This window comes from Saccostrea cucullata, unplaced genomic scaffold (assembly GCF_032062105.1).
Source record: "Saccostrea cucullata isolate Sc308-1 unplaced genomic scaffold, CSIRO_AGI_Scuc_v1 ctg8824, whole genome shotgun sequence".
NCBI classification, from domain to species: Eukaryota; Metazoa; Mollusca; class Bivalvia; order Ostreida; family Ostreidae; genus Saccostrea; species Saccostrea cuccullata.
Window position 1 is genome coordinate 89 of NW_026935185.1, and position 21,931 is coordinate 22,019.

General features: G+C 33.0%; 1 protein-coding gene across 1 annotated transcript; it reads left to right on the forward strand.

Annotated features, from left to right (window-relative positions):
* Nucleotides 1–1,157: 1,157 nt before the first annotated feature.
* LOC134242099 (ATP-citrate synthase-like) lies at nt 1,158–18,000 on the forward strand (the record flags this gene model as incomplete). Its single annotated transcript, XM_062724119.1, has 17 exons — nt 1,158–1,275; nt 5,334–5,479; nt 9,571–9,818; nt 9,943–9,995; nt 10,123–10,238; nt 10,459–10,563; nt 10,724–10,815; nt 13,659–13,845; nt 14,213–14,323; nt 14,458–14,585; nt 14,792–14,885; nt 15,567–15,721; nt 16,089–16,239; nt 16,489–16,632; nt 16,884–16,997; nt 17,421–17,580; nt 17,721–18,000. Coding segments are annotated over 17 exons (2,241 nt in total), but the record flags the coding sequence as incomplete, so codon positions are not given.
* Between the last annotated feature and the right edge of the window lie 3,931 nt (nt 18,001–21,931).

Below are 21,931 nucleotides of genomic sequence, written 5' to 3' on the forward strand. Positions count from 1 at the left end.
GTCAATTTTTTTAAGTGTATTTTTTTTAGAATGAAAAAGACAAACACATTAAAAAGATTCTAAAAAAAACACCTAATCTCCCATTTTTTAAAAGACACAATTCTCGTCATTTTCTAGTTTTTAATTGAAAATTAAATGACGGCATTGATATTTGTGATCATAAACATTTTATTCTGTTGAATTGAACAAAGGGATTGTCAAAATGGGAAAAAACGGCCTCGACGAGTTGTAATGCATTTATTGCTTCAAAACATGGGAATCATCACAAGCGACAGTAACGTTAATTAATCAGACTTACAGAATCGAGAATCTAAATAAGAGACATCTTAATAGATGGTTTCAGCAATTTTTAGCGGGTGATTGGTCACTGAATGATCAGCAGAGGACAAAAAGACCGAAAGATAGGAGATCGGACGGAAACGTTCAGTGGTGTCTGACGTCAAAAAAGACAGATGGATAGAGTGACACGTATATGTGAATTTCTAAGTTTGTCTTTGCTACTGTTCAAAATATTTTGACAGAGGGCTTAATTATGAAACGAGTGAGTGTATAATGGTACCAAGAACTCTTAAAGAAAGTGGAATTGGTGAAAGTGTTTGTGAATCACAAATATTTTTTTAATGAAACGAAGGGGAAACGCTTAAAAGTATGACGGTGCGCATCCGTCATATGACGTTATATTTAGGTGCGGCGACTACCGTAAACGCACATTGTTTAAAATCCGATATTTTGGAAAGTAAACACCATATTCCTTTGATTTTTTCGGGTCTGATTTGAAATAAATAAAGCTTCCATCATGTATAATTTTGTTGCCTTACGTCGATTTATAGCAATTTTATCAAAGTTATGACATTACTTTTGGATCAACCCTCGTATGTGGTGTCACAATAAAAGGCTTCAGTCCCTGCCATTATTATATATTTATATTGTATGTCATCCACCCTCACTGTATATCTCTTCCAGTACCCCCCTCCCTATGGTAATTTTGCTTTGAGAAGAGTAATTAGTATTGCTTCGTAAAAGAAAACAAAAAAATACTGAAATTTTATCTGATTCAAAATTAATTCTTTAGTTTTACATATCTTAATATTATTTATTTTTTAAAGTCATTGATTTCTGAAGGATGATAGATAATAAGTCTGCTTTTTTTTCTCCAGGGCATTGTTAGAGCTCTGAGAGAATACCAACAGAAGCTGATAGAAGGCAATGTTACTGTGTATGTCAGGAGGGCAGGGCCAAACTATCAGGAGGGGCTCAGGATCATGAGAGAACTGGGTATGTAAAATGGATGAAAGTTTTAAAAAATTATTTGTTTACTTCAAATTTTATTGAACTTAAACATTTTCTTGTTAAAAAAAAGTTTTCTTTACTAAATTAAATAATTAGGGCCCCGCAAGGATTTGTGGGTGCCCTATAGTAATCACTCTGTCTGTCCGTCCGTCTGTCTGTCTGTCTGTCTGTCCGTCTGTCACTCTTCCGTCCACAAATTTTCTGTTTTTTTCTAATAACTTTTTTTATGGTTGCCCAATCAAGTTCAAATTTGGTATGGTAGTTCAGAAGGCAGAAATACATATTTTGATGCTAAGTTTGGTTTTCTATGTCTTCTGGTTTGGAGCTGGGGTGGTGGGGTAGATTCCTTAACTATGCATAAGAATGAATGGGAAACTTTTTTTATGGTTGCCCAATCAAGTTCAAATTTAGTATGGTAGTTCAGTAGGCAGAAAGACATATTTTGATGCTAAGTTTGGTTCTCTATGTCTTCTGGTTTGGAGCTGGGGTGGTGGGGTAGATTCCTTAACTTTATATAAGAATGCATTGGCAAAGAGAGATAACTGCTGAAGATGTTCCCACTGTAAACTGAATGCTGCTACGAATCCCTTGGGATTAATTAGCTTTCCTCCTAAAGAAAATCCAGAGCATTATCTTTATCTGTCACATTGAGATGAATTACCACCTCTGTCTGCAAATGAAGTTTGTTTTGAAGTTAAGTCAATTTGGAATGCTATGAACACTCTGAAATGTGGATTTAAATATAAATTTTCATAATTTATTTTTGTTTAATAGTTATGATTTCATCGAATTCTAAAAACAAAAAATAGATTAAAGAAGATTTTTTGATTTACTTTTTTTCACTTTATGTTAATTCAAGAATATTATTAATTTTTAAAGGTACATGTAGTTGTATAAAAACCCCATTCTATCATTAATACTGAAAAAGTTCTTATTGTAACTTTAAAAGATAAAGTGCCACGCCACAGCATGATACGCCCGTCAAAAAATTACAATTACAATGTATCTTAAACAGTTAAAAGTGCAGGAAAATCATGTCAACCTTGATTTTAAGATTTCAATTATTTTTACACACCTTAAAAAATTTGTTTATCCATCTCCTGTGGTGTAGGCATTAATTATAACAAATATTGCATCATTCGTTGATTTCTATACTTTGCCAAATGCCTATCATATTAAACAATATCAAATTAGTCTTCACAACTTAATCTATACCTAATTAATTTTGGAAATAAAAGGCTGGCCATCAAATATAAACTGACCAGCAGTTCTTCTGTCTAATTCCCAAAGGATGCAGATAAGACCATGCTCTGAAGAAATGAAAGAGACATGCTGCTAGCCTTCCTACATTGAACACATTAATTAATCTTTAACTGGATACTTGTCTACTCATTACTCCCAAAAGATTATTGGATCTGCACTATGTACCACAAAACATTTTTAAAACATATAAAACATCAATAATTTTTTTTTTTTAGATTTGATGTCAGACAGTTAATTGTTAATAATATGCAATTCATATGGACATGCAGATTCCACCCCTACCCCCATAAAATTAATTTTCAAGTTCATAATATTATGTACCGGTAATATCAAAATAGTTTAATATGCAATATCAAATTAGTTTTAATTACTTCTCATCAAATTCATTTTAAAACTTCTGCTAGCCCAACGAGAGCTATTTTTAATCCAACAGGCTTACCCATTTGGCCCAACAGTCAAGGGATATAGATAGCACTGATGCTCTTACAGCTACTCCTCACACTAAACTCATTAATTTCTCTCTCTAATTTGACATGCAATTTTCTGTTATCAAAATTCTTCTTGACCAGTTGCTTGATAATTAGACTCATGGGAATGGTGGAATTTCTCTAACATACATTATATTTGTTATAGATTGCTGTCAAGTATATGCTAAAAAAATAAGTATTTTCTTGATTTAACATTTTTCTAATAAGGTTAGTGCAATAGTTTTACATTTTTGTGAATGTGTAAATGAATAGTGAAAACACACATTTTTTTTTTTAATTTCAATTAAATTAAAGGTCACAGTGACCTTGAAATAGGTCGCGACACACCTTCTACCTAAGATGCATGAACTGGCCAAGTTTGATGAATCTAAGTCTAATAGTTTTCTAGTTATGGACCGGACAGGATTTTTCCATATTTGGCTATAACTTTTTATACCCCCCGCAAACGAAGTTTGGGGGGGTATATAGGAATCACCTTGTCCGTCTGTCTGTCTGTCCGTCTGTCCGTCTGTCTGTCTGTCCGTCTGTCCGTCTGTCTGTCTGTCCGTCTGTCCGTCTGTCTGTGCAATCGTGTCCGGTCCATATCTTTCTTAGAGAGGGACATTAGAATCTACTACTCCACACTAAGATTGCTCATAACCTAAGGGTGTGTCATGACCTTGACCAAAGGTCATTTGGGGAAGTTGAAGGTCACTGGAAGAAAAATTTCATAATTCGTGTCCGGTCCATATCTTTCTTATGGATAAACTTGGTAGGTTCTCATTTCACACAAAGATTGACCATGACCCAAGGGTGTGTCATGACCTTGACCCAAGGTCATTTGGGGAAGTTCAAGGTCACTGGGAGAAAAATTTCAAAATTCATGTTTGACACATATCTTTGTTATGGATAAACTTTGTAGGTTCTCATTTCACACAAAGATCGCTAATGACCTTAGGGTGTCTCATGACCTTAACCTTGGTCTCATGACCTGACCCAAGGTCATTTGGGGAAGTTCAAGGTCACTGGAAGAAAAATTTCATATTTCGTGTCCGGTCCATATCTTTCTTATGGATAAACTTTGTAGGTTTTCATTTCACATAAAGATTGCCCATGACCCAAGGGTGTGTCATGACCTTGACCCAAGATCATTTGGAGAAGTTCAAGATCACTGGTAGAAAAATTTAATAATTCGTGTCCGGTCCATATCTTTCTTAAGGATAAACTTGGTAGGTTTTCATTTCACACAAAGATTGCCCATGACCCAAGGGTGTGTCATGACCTTGACCCAAGGTCATGTGGGGAAGTTCAAGGTAACTGGAAGAAAAATTTAATAATTCGTGTCCGGTCCATATCTTTCTTATTGATAAACTTGGTAGGTTCTTATTTCACTCAAAGATTGCCTATGACCCAAGGGTGTGTCATGACCTTGACCCAAGGTCATTTGGGGAAGTTCAAGGTCACTGGAAGAAAAATGTTATAATTCGTGTTTGATACATATCTTTATTATGCAAAAACTTACTTCTGAAAAACCCAGCGGGGGGTATTTTGTCCTGATTGGACAGTTCTAGTTAATTATAGGTCAGAGCGACCTACTTTTTGTGCGCGACACACCTTCTACCCAAGATGTATCAGCTGACAAAGTTTGAAAACTCTAGGCCTTATAGTATTAAGGTTATGAGCCGGACACGAGAAAAGCTAACAGACAGACGGACAGACAGACGGACACGAAGACTATAACATAATACGTCCCGTCTTAAGACGGGCGTATAAAAATGATGAGAGAGGCACAATTAATCCCTTGGGATTAATTATCTAGCCTGCTGCAGAAAATTTAGTAGGCTTTTCTTTATCTGTCACTTTAAGATTAATGAAAACCTTTGTCTGCAACTGCTGTTTGTTTGAAGTTAAGGTCAAGCCTTCATGATATTTGCATTCATTGAAGGCTGGATTTTATATAACACAAGCTTCATAATTGTTTAAATATACATTCAATGTTAAGTCGTTCTTTACTGCCTAATGTAAGTACAAGGATATTATTTTCAGGTTTTTGAATGTTCAGGAATTATCTTGAAATTTTAAGAATACAGTTGCTGTTGCTTATTCTTCATACATTTTTTAATCATTCCGTAAGTTGCACCCTTTTAATTCTACCCCATGGCGGGGCCCTTGCTGACTGGTCAGTTTTCTAGTTTGTACATTTCTGATAATATTTTGTATGCTTGCATTACTTTGCAATAACAATTTTATATTTGTTTTTGCATTCTATTAAAATAATGATGATTCCTTAAATGTTTTTTATTTTTATCACAGGAAATACCCTGGGAATTCCAATCCATGTATTTGGTCCAGAAACCCATATGACAGCTATTGTCAGTATGGCTCTTGGGAAAAGAGAGATTCCATTAACGCCACGGCCCATGAATACAACGGCAAACTTTTTGTTGCCAACTGGAGGGGTAGGTGTCTTAAAGCATATGTATAAACGTTCATTGTTATTGCTGTATAATATCAGAGCATGCCAGTGCTTAACACCTGTTTTGTCAGAAATTAAAAATGACGTGTTTTTTTTAAAATGTAATCAAAACTTTCCACAGCATTAGCAGGAAATGCATATAAGTATATTTAGCAATTAAGGCCCATTTAAAACCTTTAAAATGAAAATAATTTTGATAATGAAATATTACAATTAGTGAACATTTATTTTTATCAAATTTCCAGGTTGTTCAGGTAATATTGAGCACTTTGATATTGTGATTAGTATAGCTATAGAAGTGTAACTTGTATGCAATATACTATGGGATAAATCCAGAGTAACAAATTTACTAACATTTTTCTACTCTAATTAAAGTGAAGGCACCTGCATTCCACCAAAAGAGCAGTCATTTAACACTACATATGTACACTTAATAGTAAAAACAGTAAACATTGGTATATTATTATAATTATATAAACTATATAAGAAACTTCAAAGAATAATTGCTTCATGTGTCTGTGTCTGTTGCATGTAAATTTTTTTCTTACATTTGCTTGTTAAAACGTTCATGACTATCAGGTACATGTTTGGAGATTTTCATATAAAACCTTTGTCTATCAACCCCTTCAGATACTGCATGCATGTTAACAGCATGCAGACTTGATTCAATCTAAAAATTATGTTGAATATTTCTCTTCCCTAAAATTTATCTTTTGTTGCATTTTAATTCAATACGTGCAGGCTTTTACACAACTGGGTCATGTATTTAAGACCTAATAACATGTGTAAGTTATAGCTAAAGTGCACATGTAAATGTTATACATGTAATATTTTAATTTTTTTCATGACATCATCACACTGTTTGTGATTTGGTTTGATGTACCTTTCATGGTTTACGTAATATTTCAGGCTCCTTCATTTTACTGCCAGCAGGGGATGTCTTTGGGGGTAAAGTTTTGATGTTGTATTGTGAGCATGCAGAGATTGTGATTCCTTTTTTTTCTCTCCCATTTTTCATTATTGAAAATGCAGCATTCATAGTTTCTTTTGCAAGATGAGTTTCCAAGAATAATGATTCTGAGTTTCTAGTGATTGCTGAAAGGCAATGCCATGATAGTGTATGAGTTTATTGTGTTGTTTTCTCTTCCAGTCTATTGCATCGCTTCCAATCTGCAGACTAGACCAGTTCTCAAAAACTTTTTTTCTTTTTTTTTTTTTTCATATGAAGAACTTTTAAGACAGGAGTTTTTTTTTTTTTGCATATTCTTTGAATTAAATATGATTAAAACTGTTCTATTAACTGTATCAGATATATTTAAATTCCATGGTCTTAGAATAGTGAATATGAGATATTGTGTGTCACTTTTTCTCTAAGGCTCTGAGTGATGTTCTCATTTCATTAAGAATGTATTTGAGAAAAATGTTCTGCATAATTATTTCCAGGTCAAATGATCCAAAAATTTAAATGAGGTGGCAAGTTATTCAAGATTTTCTTTTTTTTTAATGAAATTTTGTCTGTGCCTTTTCTAAAAAACGATGAAAGATTCAGTCAGGAAATTTTTGTCTGATTTTGATCTGTACATTTGTACAGGTCTGGTGTTTTGTTTTTTCCGGCATTACTTCCGTTATCCACGGGAAGTAGTTTAAAAATATGCATTTTTGAAAAATTTTCATGTTGAAATGTTTATAGCATAGACATATAGGGTGTCTCAAGTCATTTTACATCAACCGGAAGTTGGGTCTTGAAAACCGGATGTTGGGTATTATAAACTGGAAGTTGTTCAAAAATGCGTTTTTTTCATTGAAACTAGAGAAAAGTCAGGGACACAGTCATTGTGGAATTTTAAGTTGTTTGAGCACTTCCAGTCACACTGGAAGTAATTGAAAAAGAACCGGAAATGACCAAATATTTAATAATTTCATTTTTTATGTGTTTTGTTAGCATATTTTGAATAATTTTAGCATTTATTTTATTTATCTTTACTTGCTCTTCCATCTTTAAGTGGAACTTTTAATGTCAAGATCGTAAATAGGTCTGAAGACCTACTCGTTGCTTTGCAACGGGCTCGGCTCTAGTTATTTACTATGTTGGCTAGGCAAGTGTTATTCTCAATTGGCCTATTGTTTTTAGCTCACCTGAGCCGAAGGCTCAAGTGAGCTTTTCTGATCACATTTTGTCCGGCGTCCGTCTGTCCGTCTGTCTGTCCGTCTGTCTGTCTGTCTGTCCGTAAACTTTTCACATTTTCGACTTCTTCTCAAGAACCGCTGGGCCAATTTCAACCAAACTTGCCACAAAGCATCCTTGGGTGAAGGGGATTCAAGTTTGTTCAAATGAAGGGCCACGCCCTCATTCAAGGGGAGATAATTGAGAATTAGTGAAAATTGGGTGGTATGTTTTAAAAATCTTCTTCTCAAGAACCACTGTGCCAGGAAAGATGAAACTTATGGGGAAACATCCTCAGGTAGTGTAGATTCAAGTTTGTTCAAATCATGTCCCCCGGGGGTAGGGAGGGGCCACAATGGCCGACCAAAGTTTTACATAGAAATATATAGGAAAATTCTTTAGAAATCTTCTTCTCAAAAATGACAAAGCCATAATTCATCAAATTTATATGGAAGCATGCTCAGGTAGTGTAGATTCAAGTTTGTTCAAATCATGACCCCCGGGGGTAGGGCGGGGCCAAAATGGCCGACCAAAGTTTTACATAGAAATATATAGGAAAATTCTTCAAAAATCTTCTTCTCAAGAATGACAAAGCCATAATTCATCATATTTATATGGAAGCATGCTCAGGTAGTGTAGATTCAAGTTTGTTCAAATCATGACCCCCGGGGGTAGGGTGGGGCCAAAATGGCCGACCAAAGTTTTACATAGAAATATATAGGAAAATTCTTTAAAAATCTTCTTCTCAAGAATGACAAAGCCATAATTCATCATATTTATATGGAAGCATGTTCAGGTAGTGTAAATTCAAGTTTGTTCAAATCATGACCCCCCGGGGTAGGGCGGGGCCAAAATGACCGACCAAAGTTTTACATAGAAATATATAGGAAAATTCTTTAAAAATCTTCTTCTCAAGAATGACAAAGCCATACATGTAATTCATCATATTTATATGGAAGCATGCTCAGGTAGTGTAGATTCAAGTTTGTTCAAATCATGACCCCCGGGAGTGAGGCAGGGCCAAAATGGCCGACCAAGGTTTTACATAGAAATAAATAGGAAAATTCTTTAAAAATCATTTTCTAAAAAATAGCAAATCCATGATTGGCCATGGGACTACTTTTGGAATTAAACTTTACAATAAAAAGCCATTTTCTACTTTTTCCTACCCTTAGTGCTCAGGTGAGCGATGTGGCCCATGGGACTCTTGTTCTGTATTTATATATTTAGGAATTATATGTAAAGTATGGAATTTACATGAAGTAGAATGAATTGAAGAATTAATTGACCAAGGAATCCATCTGATTTTTCGTCTATTGAGCAGATCGTGAGAAAAAAAAATTGAGAACTGGTCATTTAAATATTTATGGACCTTTTACACCAGTCCTGTGTTGTTTAAAAAAAAAATCAAATTATAGAAATACATTTTTACTTTATGTATATAAAAATATATGTGCATATATATATATTACATTAATTTCTTTATCATGGCTTTCTAAATTCAGTTTAATATATACATGTACTATTTATCTTGATACATGCACTACATATTGCAATAATGCTCAATATAAAGTCATGTAAATTGGTTGTTGCTCATATTCAAGTTGTTGAATGATGTGTTGTACAGTAATACAGTAAACATTTACTTATGTTTGAAGTGTAAGACTATATATTTTTGTTAGAAACAATTTTCTTGCACACTTCACACAATACACTAATAAAGATACAGCCAACAATACAGTAGTACAGTGTATTTAAATCTATTACACAGTTATCTAGAAAATGTGTACAAGTAAAAATCTCTGGATTAAAACATGGTTTTCATATATGATCTTCAAAATACTTGCAAAGGCCATTCAGCATCTCAAGTATACAAGACAATGTATTGTGACATAACTACATCTTTTCAGGCCTCTCCCTCAACTAGCAGAAGAGGATCAGTTAATGAATCCACACCGAAATCTGAGGTCAAGGTCACTGTTCAAGGTGAAGGTCAAAAGGCCACATCAAAGTCTGAGAGTACACGGCCCCTGTTTACAGAGAAGACACAGTGTATTATCTGGGGAATGCAGCAGAGAGCCGTACAGGGGATGCTGGATTTTGATTACGTCTGCTCCAGGCGAGACCCTTCTGTGGTGGCCATGATTTATCCATTTACGTGAGTGGATAATTGTCGGGATAAATTCTTTTGGATTTTATTCATAGTCAAGTGTTTCAAGTCACTAAACATGTTGAATGATTGTTAAGGTACATGATTGTAAACTTGTTTTGACTATTGACAGGGGAGATCACAAACAGAAGTTTTATTGGGGACATAAAGAAATCCTTGTTCCAGGTAGAATAGTTTTATGTGTATTGGATATATACAGAAAATACTGAGTTGTTGCAAAGAAGTATGATTGGTTGTGTTTTATTTATATTAGTAGAAATTTCATCATAACATGTTGGGTATTGTTTTATAGTTTACAAGAACATGGCTGATGCAATGAAGAAGCACCCACAGGCAGATGTCCTCATCAGCTTTGCTTCACTAAGGTCGGCTTTTGAGAGCACCATGGAAACTATGAGATACCCACAGGTATTATAGAAAGCTTAAAACATTTAATAAGTTATTCAAATCATAGTCTTACTTAATTGCTTAATTTCTGTAGTGGAATTAGATAAAAAGGATGCGCTTGTACAAAGTTTTCTGTTGAAATTTAATACGTGGTATGCTTATGGGGAAAAATACTTAAATTTTTAGTGCTGGAATTAAGAATTCAGATGAATTGTAAAGATATTTCTATATTTATCTATAGATTCGTACTATTGCCATTATTGCTGAGGGTATTCCAGAAAATCTTACAAGACAGATCATTAAAGAAGCTGACGAGAAAGGAGTGTTCATCATAGGACCTGCGACAGTAAGTTATAACTATAGTCTACCAAGAAAAGCATACTTTGCAACAAAATAACATTAGAAAGGAAGGTGCCCACTTAGATTTTACCCACAAGATAGCTTTAAGCCTCTAACTTGCACAAATTACACATGTATTAATATATCATTGTAAATTTATAATGTAGGTAGGTGGCGTGAAACCTGGATGTTTTAAAATTGGTAATACTGGAGGAATGTTAGACAACATCCTGGCATCTAAGCTCTTCAGACCTGGAAGGTAAGAAAAGTATGATGAAGGGGAAAATATACATAAAAGGATGCTGAGTATCTACATGAAGAAATAATCTACTAGTATATTGCTCCCTTACAAAATATTTGTAAAACATTAAGAGGCAGTCCAACGAAAATCCAGGCAGTATTGTATTAAAAGGCGGCACATCGAATGTGAGGAATATTTGGTATTTTATTAAAAACAGTATCAATGTAGTCCTAAAGGAATAATGTAACTGAAGATTTGTTTGAAAATTGCTTATTTAGTAAAATATCCTTGTGTTTTGTGTTTTTGAATTCCACAATATAAACCATTGAAAGTAGGTCAGAAACAAAGAACTGTAATTTCCAATACAATTTTAACAGGACTATAATTCACACTTAAATAAATCTAGAAATATTTCATCTTTTTGTTTAAAAAATAAAATCATTGGGAAAAACACTTTTAATAGAAGTTTTCTGGCAAAATATATAGACGTTTTTATGAAAATTTGCGATGCAAGAGTTATCTCCCGTGGCATTGGTAAATCTGCTAAACACATCGGAATCCTAGTGAAATATTTAGAATCAATACACTAAAGAAAATTATCAAACTCAAAATAAATAATTTGTTTTCAGAATGTAATTCATTTTCGCCTCCAAACATAATATTTAGATTAAAATTGGCTATAAGATTCAGGTTAAATCCAGGTTCCCATTGATGTATCAGCGACGTCATAATATTGCGTTACAATGAAAAAGTTACAAGTTTTCCAGAGAAGTTTGTAAATTCTTTGCGTAAAGTGTAAAGAAAAATATAAAAAAAAAAAAAATTATTTCTCTTTTCTCTTCTGTTAATTACTCCTCAGAGTGCATTATACTAAATGTTAAATAATGTTTTAATATCAAAATGTATTTTACACAGTACACGGGCGGCGTCTCAGCAAGATGACGTTTTGATAAGTAATTTTATACATGACCGAGAACTAATTTTTTTGAAATTGATTTACCAGGATATGCGTTAATTAATTAATGAAGTGTTTATTATGAACATTTCTTATAAAATTGGGAATCAATGATGAATGTTTTAGATTTACGCAACATTTAATTAATTCAACGAAGTTGGTAGACGTAAAAACTACAACTCAAATACATTTATCTATGCAATCAAATCAAAATAAATGATCTTCAGTACGATTAAAAATGAAAAAAAAACCTGAAAAATAAGTTATAAAAATATTACTGCTGAACTCCCGACTATAATTTGGCACTATATCGGAAGGTGGTTTAGTCTTTAGTGAAACATTTTTTTTTAAAATTATTTATTAATTTTTATTTGGCGATTGGAACAATCACACGCTCGTATTTAATATAGAGTATAAACCTGTGACTATGTTGACCAATACTAAAATGTTTTCACGTTCATGAAACCAATTTTTAAAAATAATGATGCTATGACCCCGCACCCCCCTTCCGCGCTTCTTGCTTGAGATTTATCGGCTCTTGAATAATTTACCTGAAAGAACTTATTTTCTTATTCATATAAAATCAAATTTTGTAAAAGAGGAAAAGGCTAATTTACAGATGACAGGTAAGAAAAAACTTGGATAAAGTTGAGACTGTACACATAAAAATATTTCTTGCATTTAGGCAATTTTAATTTCGCCACGAATAAAAAAGAAATTTTACTTGGAAATGAGATGAATAATGAAAATAGAAAGTTTTCTGCTCTGGTTGTTGCATAATGCATGCAAAAATATTTTTTTTAAAAAATCTATTACGAAATCAATCAGGTCAGATGATTTACACGTAATCTTCATGTAAGTAAAATACATTTGTAATTTAAGTAATACATACATTTGAATCTATGGTTACACTCATTTAAAAACAGTAAACTGACTGAAAAGAAATAACAGACTAGCATTTTTTTCTGAGAAATTTACATGAAGAGCCAAATTTAGGAAAATTTTCTAAATTTACGGAAAAAAACCGATCCCGATTGAAATAAAACCGATCCCGATCGAAAATAATGTAAAATTAATAAATTTATCAAACTAAAGGCACTTGTCACCTATATAATATGTTAAAAAAATAAATCAAGTAATTTCTTAATCATATTACAACAAAAGAGCCAAATTTGACATTACTATTTTAGTATTTTCTTCTTTATACAATTCCGGTCGGGATCGGTTTCATTTGTGAAAAATATAAAAAATAAGTAAATTTGACTCCTTTTATTTCTTTCAAAATACCTTTTCCCAATGATTTTATTAAATGACCCAAAAGTTTGTACATTGTATTCATAAAAACATAAGTAAACAAATATGTCCTTGTATTGTATTGGGTTTTATTACGTAATTAAAATTGGATACTGAATTTAAACATTTACCTGCTAAACTCAAATTTGGACCAGATAATTTTTTCTAAAAGGTATAAATTGGAGTCTTATTCATTCATAAAATAAATGATAAAAGTCTATTCTATAAATAATATTCATCGGCACATCCACCTCTGGAGTATCTGTTACATATAAAACAAAATAAAAACGTAGTATTTTTTTTACCCTCATGTTGACCTTTTTGCACTTAAAATTAAGCATTTACCAAAACTAGGACTAGAGGAGCACTATAAAATTTTTTGATGTTGCCATGTGTAAACACTTGCTTTAATAAGTCTACATGCAAAAAATAATTAAAATCTATGACATGCGATGTGCCACCCATTGCCTGGTTTTTCGGTGGACAGCCTCTTAATTATTTTTTAATCAGAATTTTTTTTAAAATATACTGGAAGCTTGCTCATTTTGAAAAACTGTTACAATTCTTTTTTTCCACTGGAAATTCCTAGTAATTCATTGTCTCTTTTTTGCAGTGTTGCGTATGTATCTAGATCAGGAGGCATGTCCAATGAATTGAACAACATCATCTCCCTTAATGCTAATGGTGTTTATGAGGGGATAGCCATTGGAGGTGACAGATACCCTGGCACGACTTTCATGGACCATATACTAAGATACCAAGACGACCCAAAAGTCAAAATGATTGTATTACTAGGAGAGGTAACTCTGTCACTTTTATTCTTTAATTTAAACCTGGGACATTGGGAACAACACAAAGGGAGAAAATCTACCTTATCTTATGATTTTACACTTCATAAATTCAGTGCAACTTAGCTTTTCTTAGTACAGTCAAATCTTGTTATTTCAAACTCTATGGGACAGAGGAAAAACTTAAAGATATCAGATAATTTGAGATGTCAAGGGTAAAATACTGAATGAATAAGTGGTTGGGACTTCCCAATCACTTTGACATATCCATGGTATTTGAGATACCAAACTTCAACTGTATTCTGTTGTTTTCTTATATTAGTTTTATTACTGAATACATAATACATGTATTTGAATTGTATGTAACGATTGATTACAGGTAGGTGGTACAGAGGAATACCACATTGTGAGTGCTATGAAGAGTGGACGTATCAACAAACCTCTGGTTGCCTGGTGTATAGGAACCTGTGCCAAAATGTTCACATCTGATGTAAGATTTAATTAAATGCAGTGTTCTTTCATACCTTATTAACTAAATTAAATGTTTTATTTTAATGCTGCAAAAGTATTGTCCAAAAAAATTGATACAGAAAGAGTCTTCAAAAATGTTCCTTTTCATACCAGGTGCAGTTTGGCCATGCAGGTGCTTGTGCTAATGCAGAGGCAGAAACAGCCTCAGCTAAAAACCAAGCTCTAACAGAAGCAAAGGCACATGTTCCCAGAAGTTTTGATGAATTGGGCACTCTCATAAAGTAAGCAAGTGTAAAAGTCAAGGGGTTCTTATGAGCATTAATAGGAAATGTTTAAAAAAAAAAATCATGTTTTGTTGCTTAAGTGAATTAAAAATACATATTGATGGTATGAAACTAATCTTGATCCTTGTTATTCACTTCTCTTTTATAATTTCATCTTCATTTTGTAGTCCACAAAGATATCATTATCATGTTGTTTTTTACAGAGAAGTTTATGACAAGCTGGTGGAGAATGGGACCATCGTACCAGAACCTGAGAGACCCCCACCCACAGTACCGATGGACTTCACATGGGCAAGAGTAAGATACTGTCTAGTGGAATATTGTACAAGTACCATAATGATTCATACTTATATAGATGTAATGACAGGTATTTGTACTCCATTTGAGTAAGAATCTTTTTGAAAATTGAATTGAATTATGTCTCTGGAGTTTGAGACAAATTTCCTATGATTGATATATAAATAAAATTTTATGTTCCATAAAATATTTTATATGCAATCTTTTTTACATTGTTTGACAAAGATGAAATTACAGTTGTTCTCGACTTATTGTTTTGACATCGGGATCGAACTCCTGTTAAGATCGGGTTCAGCATGATCGGCCATTATATTTGACTGTGGAAACACGAGGTTGTGATTAAATTCATGTTTTCTCTAGTGGGTAAAGCAACAAGAACAAGCTGCGGAAAGGCATTTCACATTACGGGATTTATTATTACTAGTGGAAAAGTTGTGAATATAAATAATCTAGAAAGCAAAGTACAGTGGACCCTCATTTATCCGGACGCTTTGGTTCCCAGTTAATTTGTCCGGATGTGTGAAGCGTCCGGATATCTGAATTACCAGTTAAACAAAACCAAATAACGTTTTAAAAATTCTGTTCCGATGAAAAGTCGTCCGGATACTGAAGCATCCAGATATCTGGCGTCCGGTTATCTGAAGGTCCACTGTATCCTATGTGCATCCCTTTTTTTTGCAGGAGCTGGGGTTGATCAGGAAACCTGCTTCCTTTATGACCAGTATCTGTGATGAGCGGGGACAGGAACTGTTGTATGCTGGGATACCAATCACGGATATATTTAAAGAAGATATGGGTATCGGAGGTGTGCTTAGTTTGCTGTGGTTCCAGAGAAGGTTTGTAAATAGATAATTGGTTTAAATATTTGTACTTAAGAAAAGACATTCCATAAGCATGTCAGAGATGTATATCTCAAGTAAATATCTCATGTAGTGTATTTACAAAGATTACACCACTGTGACATTAGTTTTAGAAGAGATTGTGCTTTACAATGTTTAGCACAACTATTTAAGGTTAGCACAACTATTTAAGGTTATAGAAATTAAAAGAACATTTATATCACACTGAGCGAAGTTCATGACTTTATATTTGTTGCTGAGTCCACAACTATTAAGAAGTTCAAAATGAATAAACTTTGTGATTATAAATGCAGTGTTATCAGATGCTATTACTTTTTATTGTTATATGTTCCAATTTTCCCAGGTTACCAAAATATGCTACAAAGTTCATAGAGATGTGTTTGATGGTGACAGCTGATCATGGACCGGCCGTGTCAGGGGCACATAACACCATTGTGTGTGCTCGCGCGGGCAAAGACCTGGTCTCCTGCCTAGCCTCTGGTCTCCTCACCATTGTAAGCTCATTCTATAATTAAATTTGATCTGACAAAGAGAAATTATAAAACTTTAGTCTGTTCGTGATATATAGAATGGATTTGAGAAGTTAAGTTTTATAGATAAATAAAAACTAAATTTTTACAAGAGTAAAATTGAATTGATGGATTTGAAAACTTAATGAACAGAAAAAATAATTCTTTGATAAATTGAAATGACTTAAAAAGTGTGGAATGCCATTTGAAATACTTTTATAATTTTACCTACAGGGAGATAGGTTTGGAGGTGCCCTGGATGCAGCAGCCAAACAGTTCTCTGATGCCTATACCAGTGATATGATACCAATGGAGTTTGTCAACAACATGAGAAAGGAGGGAAAACTTATCATGGGGATAGGTCACAGGGTCAAATCAGTAAGTAAGGATAGGTCAAAAAGTCAGATCAGTAAGTAAGGATAGGTCACAGGGTCAAATCAGTAAGTAAGGATAGGTCAAAAAGTCAGATCAGTAAGAAAAGATAGGTCACAGAGTCAAATCAGTAAGTAGGATAGGCCACAGGGCTAAGTAATCAAGTAAGAATATGTCACAGGGTCAAATCAGTAAAGTTAAGGGAAATTAAGGATAGATCATAGGATTTTTTGCAATATTCAGTTTGCCTTTTTTAGATCAATAATCCAGACATGAGAGTAGTGATACTTAAGGAGTATGCTCAGAAGAACTTCCCCGCTACACCTCTACTGGATTACGCCATAGAAGTGGAGAAAATTACAACTTCTAAGGTAATAAAGGAAAATAAGGGTGGACTTGATGAAGCATTGAGTGATCTTTGGTATTTTCATTATTCCCATCATTGATAACCTGTAGCATGCATGCATGCATATTGAATCATATTATGCAAATGGGAAGGGGGATTGAATCCATTTACTGGTTCATAATTTCTCCTAGTTTTAACACTCATTTTCCTCACTTTTCTTGATTTATAAATTCTATGAGTGGTACATCATCTGGTTTGATTGAATAAATGTAATCATTTGTTTCAGAATATTTGTGCCTCTAAGTGGAGTGATAGTTGTATTGAATAAATGTAATCATTTCTTTCAGAATATTTGTGCCTCTAAGTGGAATGACAGTTGTATTCTTTATATTTATATTTAGATCCTTCAGTGTAAAAAGATTATAGTAAGTTTGTGTTTTTATTTTAGAAACCTAACCTTATTCTGAATGTGGATGGTTTTATTGGAGTGGCGTTTGTTGATCTACTGAACAATTGTGGATGCTTTACTGGTGAGGAGGCCAGGGAATTGATTGATGTTGGGGCCCTCAATGGGTTATTTGTACTCGGTCGTAGCATGGGATTTATTGGTAAGTGTGATAACTTATAACCCCATATGTATACGTTTAAAAACTACTACTGGGTAACATCTAGCTAAATTGACATTTTATTTTGTGTTTGTAGCACTTCCATTTGCCCATTTGAATTATTCGCAACTTTTTTTTTTAAGGTCATTTCCTGGACCAGAAACGACTTAAGCAGGGACTGTACAGACATCCTTGGGACGATATCTCCTATGTCATGCCAGAAACTATGGGATTGATGGGGGAGGATACAGATAAAATCTAAAAGACCTTTAGACCTGTCAGTAGTAGGGAGTATTGTCCAGGGCGGGCCATGAACAATTCAAGATGATGTGATCTCATACGAGGGACTGAATATTAGTTTACAAAATGCTTACTAGGTAAAGCTGTGTGGGATATACTGTAAATGTATTATATTTGGCGTGTACAATATTTCGAGGAAATTGAGTTTTGAACAAGTTAGCGTACATTTGATTTAGCGCATTTCTTAATGTTCCTATTTATGTATATATGTTCAAAACTAGGTAAAGCTGTGTGGGATATATTTCCAAACCATTGGAAATATTGTAGTTGTTATCTTTTAATTTGTTGTGGAAATAATCAATTTTTGTGATAAATCATAAATGTGCTAGAAAGTAGTACAAAGGTTAGGCTGGGAGCAGTATTTTTGTTATAAAATAGCCTGTATTTATATAGGGTGAACTAAATGTATATTTGATTTCTTGTAAAAGACATGCATTGACTGGACCATTAATTCATACATGTATGAGCACTGCATAATTTATTTCTGTGCAATAGTTGCTATCATTTAAGAGTGCTTGATGTTAGTTGGCGAAGTTTTTGTTTGAATCATATGCAACAAGTAAATGTCTCCTTTGTTAGAGAATGCATTTAAACATATTTAATTTAAAGTTATAGTGAGCATCCATTTATTTTTCTCCTCTGTTACATTTTGGTTTTTACTGTGGCCATATTATGAAATGTCTCATTTCACATTTGATTACATTCTATAAATGTACTTGATATGAGAGTACTAAATTATTCATGTTTAAGTTTGCAGTGTGAAAGTTTTCTGTTATTCAGTTTTCTGATTTTGGTTCATTTCTCTAGCTTCCTTATAAGGTATTACATGTATTACCTTTTAGAAGTACTCCATGTATTAAATCATGTATTTTATTAAATACATATATAATTTATTATTTTAAAAAATTAAGCTGTATGTTTCCATCACAATTTACTAATTCTGATGTCAGTTGTTAATGGTTGCTTTGTTGTTTTAATAATTCTAAGGAAGGTGGGGTTCAGATTATGAAAATATATACACATGTATGTACATGTCATATCTAATATATTTTACGACATGCTTGTATGCAAAAAATAATATGCGAACTTCTTTATTGTTTATATATGTTTAAAGTAGTAAATTATTTTGTTACTGAATCTCCTCTATTATAAAAGATATATAATACATTTATTACTTGAAGGAAAGCTTGATTCTAGAAATTGAAATCCAGTTGGCAAATAAGAATTTTTATGTATCATCTAAAATGTTGGTAGAATACTTAAGTTAAATTTTATCATAATTCATGTCGAAATCATTATCAACATTATTTAGCCTCTTGTGCATTTGATGTTACATTGGGATACAAAAAAGTTCATGGTGCAATTTAAATGGGACTATGACTCTAAATTTTGAATAGGTTTTCATTTTCATTTCAGAGGTTCTCTTATAAGAAAATCCATGTAAAACATATCCATTTTGTGTATTGTCTTAGTAAGTTGCTAATGAGTTGTAATTTATCATTGATCTGCATATCAAATATGTCTGCTGATAAAATAAAAGAAATTAAACAAAACAGAAGCATTTGTATGGAAATTATCTGGTTCTGGGAGGTCTTTTGGAACATTTTACATGTACGTGTAATTGTTTGTAATCTAAATCCAGTTTTCATCCATCTTGCAAGATGAGAATTGGTTGTACATGTAATGTTGAAAGAGTCACAGGAATTCTGCAGATTTAGTAAATTTTATACATTTACTTTTCTTATTTATATCCAAATTTTCATTAATTTTCAAGCACTTTTTCTTTTAGAAAGCTTGTCCAACTACCAAATTTACAAATTCTATTCACCAATACACTTTATCAGATTATAAACAAACATCTCAAGCAAGCTGCCTTGTTAGCTTACCTGAGCTGAAAGCTCAAGTGAGCTTTTCTGATCACCCTTCTCCGACATCCGCCTATCTGTCTGTCTGTCTGCACTTTTCACATTTAAGACTTCTCAAGAACCAATGGGCATATTTTTACCAAAATTGGTACATGGCATCCTTGAGTAAAGGGGGAATATAATTCGTTAACGTGATGGGCCATGCCCATTTTACGAGGAATTGATAAATAAATCAAAAAAAGACAAAAATAGGGTGGGGTCATTAAAAAATCTTCAATCCAAGAACCACAGGGCCAGAAAAGCTGAAACTTAGGTGGAAGCATACCTGGATATAGTAGATTCTAGATTGCTCATATAATGTTACCCCTGGGGTAGGGTGACTCCACAAAAAGTATGAAAGTCTGGTAAGGAACAGAAGGCCTTATAATATATATGTAATTGAGTATTATGGCCCACGGGCCTCTTGTACTTTTAGAAGTACCTAGTCCATGCCTTAAAATCAGCTTTTTAATGAATAAAAATTGTTTAGTAGAATATAGTTCTTTATATAGATCCATTATAATGTGAAGACAAATTATATAAGTTTTATCTGCTTTCAATATTGATTTAGCTGGAGAATGTTGAAGTATGTTTTGTTTACTGTAGGTTTTAAATTTAAAAGTAAACTCTAATTTGGAGACGGGTAGTACCTATATATTTAGTATTACCTCTTTGATAAGTGGTGTTTTACTTAAGTAAATAAATAGGATTCAAATACCAATATTTGCTTTCCTTTCAATGGGCTTATATCCCGACATCTACAAAAAGCATGAATCAGGGTAGAGAGACCCATTCATAAAAATAAGCTGTATTTGTGCAAGAAGAAATAATATCTTATTGATAAACAGGTTTTACTTGTAGGAATTGACTTGACAGGGGAATATACTGAAAGATTTCTATCCAACCTCTGTGAGCCCTGTTGATATGTCTGGTAAAATTTTAAAGGAGTTCCCTGGTGATTTCCTATTTTAGCTTAGAAGTGAATAGTTCTTTTGTAACAAGAATCCAAGAATTACCTTACATGTAATAATGACGGCTCAGAGAAGCTATTTTAGACAAGCATGTTTTACTTTAAAAAATCTTCCTTTACATCACTTCTAGAGATTCGGGATTTTATCATTGTCTAACATTAATTTTAATTTAACTTTTTATTGTGAATTTGATAACTATGCATGTATTGGCTGGCACTAAAAAAAAAAAGTCTTCATACATTTACAAAATTAATGTGAATTTATCTGTCAGGAACGTGAGAATACGATTTTTTTCTAGCAAATTTCTTATACATGTATCTAAGGTCTGTCTTTCTGCGCTTTCAAGGAAAGAAATTGAAAAAAAAGCTCTTAATATACTTCCTTTTATAAGGATTACTATTTTATAATGGAGGTTCTATTTCTTTGTGAAATTTCGTCTTCAATAAGGATTTTCTTTCCCCTCATGTACTTGTCCGTTCGATATGCTATTTGCTTGGATTTATTTTAAGCTCCATTTTTTGTTTGAAAAATGAAGTCATTGAAAAAAAATTAAGTTACAACTTCTCCATTTAATTAAAATATATTTTAGAAATAAATCATAGTTCCAGATCCAGTATTTGGTTTTATATGTACATGTATATAAATTGAGGCCACGAACTATATTAAGTATTGTATGCAAATGTCATGGTGATACTTACCCAAAAAGCTAGAGTGGCTGAATGCATTCATGATAGCATGCAATGCAGCGTGGTTAGTTACCAAAGATGTTAAGGTTAGAAAAAGTTTCTTAAAATAAGGTAATATTTGTTTTTTACTTAGTTTTTACTTATCTAATAAGGGTAGTGTAAATACAGGGATGGAAAGTCAATATTTACTTTCCTTTCGGTAAGCTTATTCAGACAGAATACTTAGATATCACAGATAATAAACCCATTCATAAAATTTGTTCTGTCTGTGCAGAAAGTTGAAGCCGACGCTAAACAAGGGGTTTAAAGACAGCCTTGAAAGGACCACAGACTGATAATTTTTTCTGTCGTGCACGCACGTGCATGTTTATCAGTCTGACTAGTAAGGAATTATCATGGACTTTCCCCAAAATTTCCTGAATCGACCTTGATCAAAATGAAATGTAGGTTATTATTACTCATATAAAAAATCACAGCATACAGCTCCTAATGA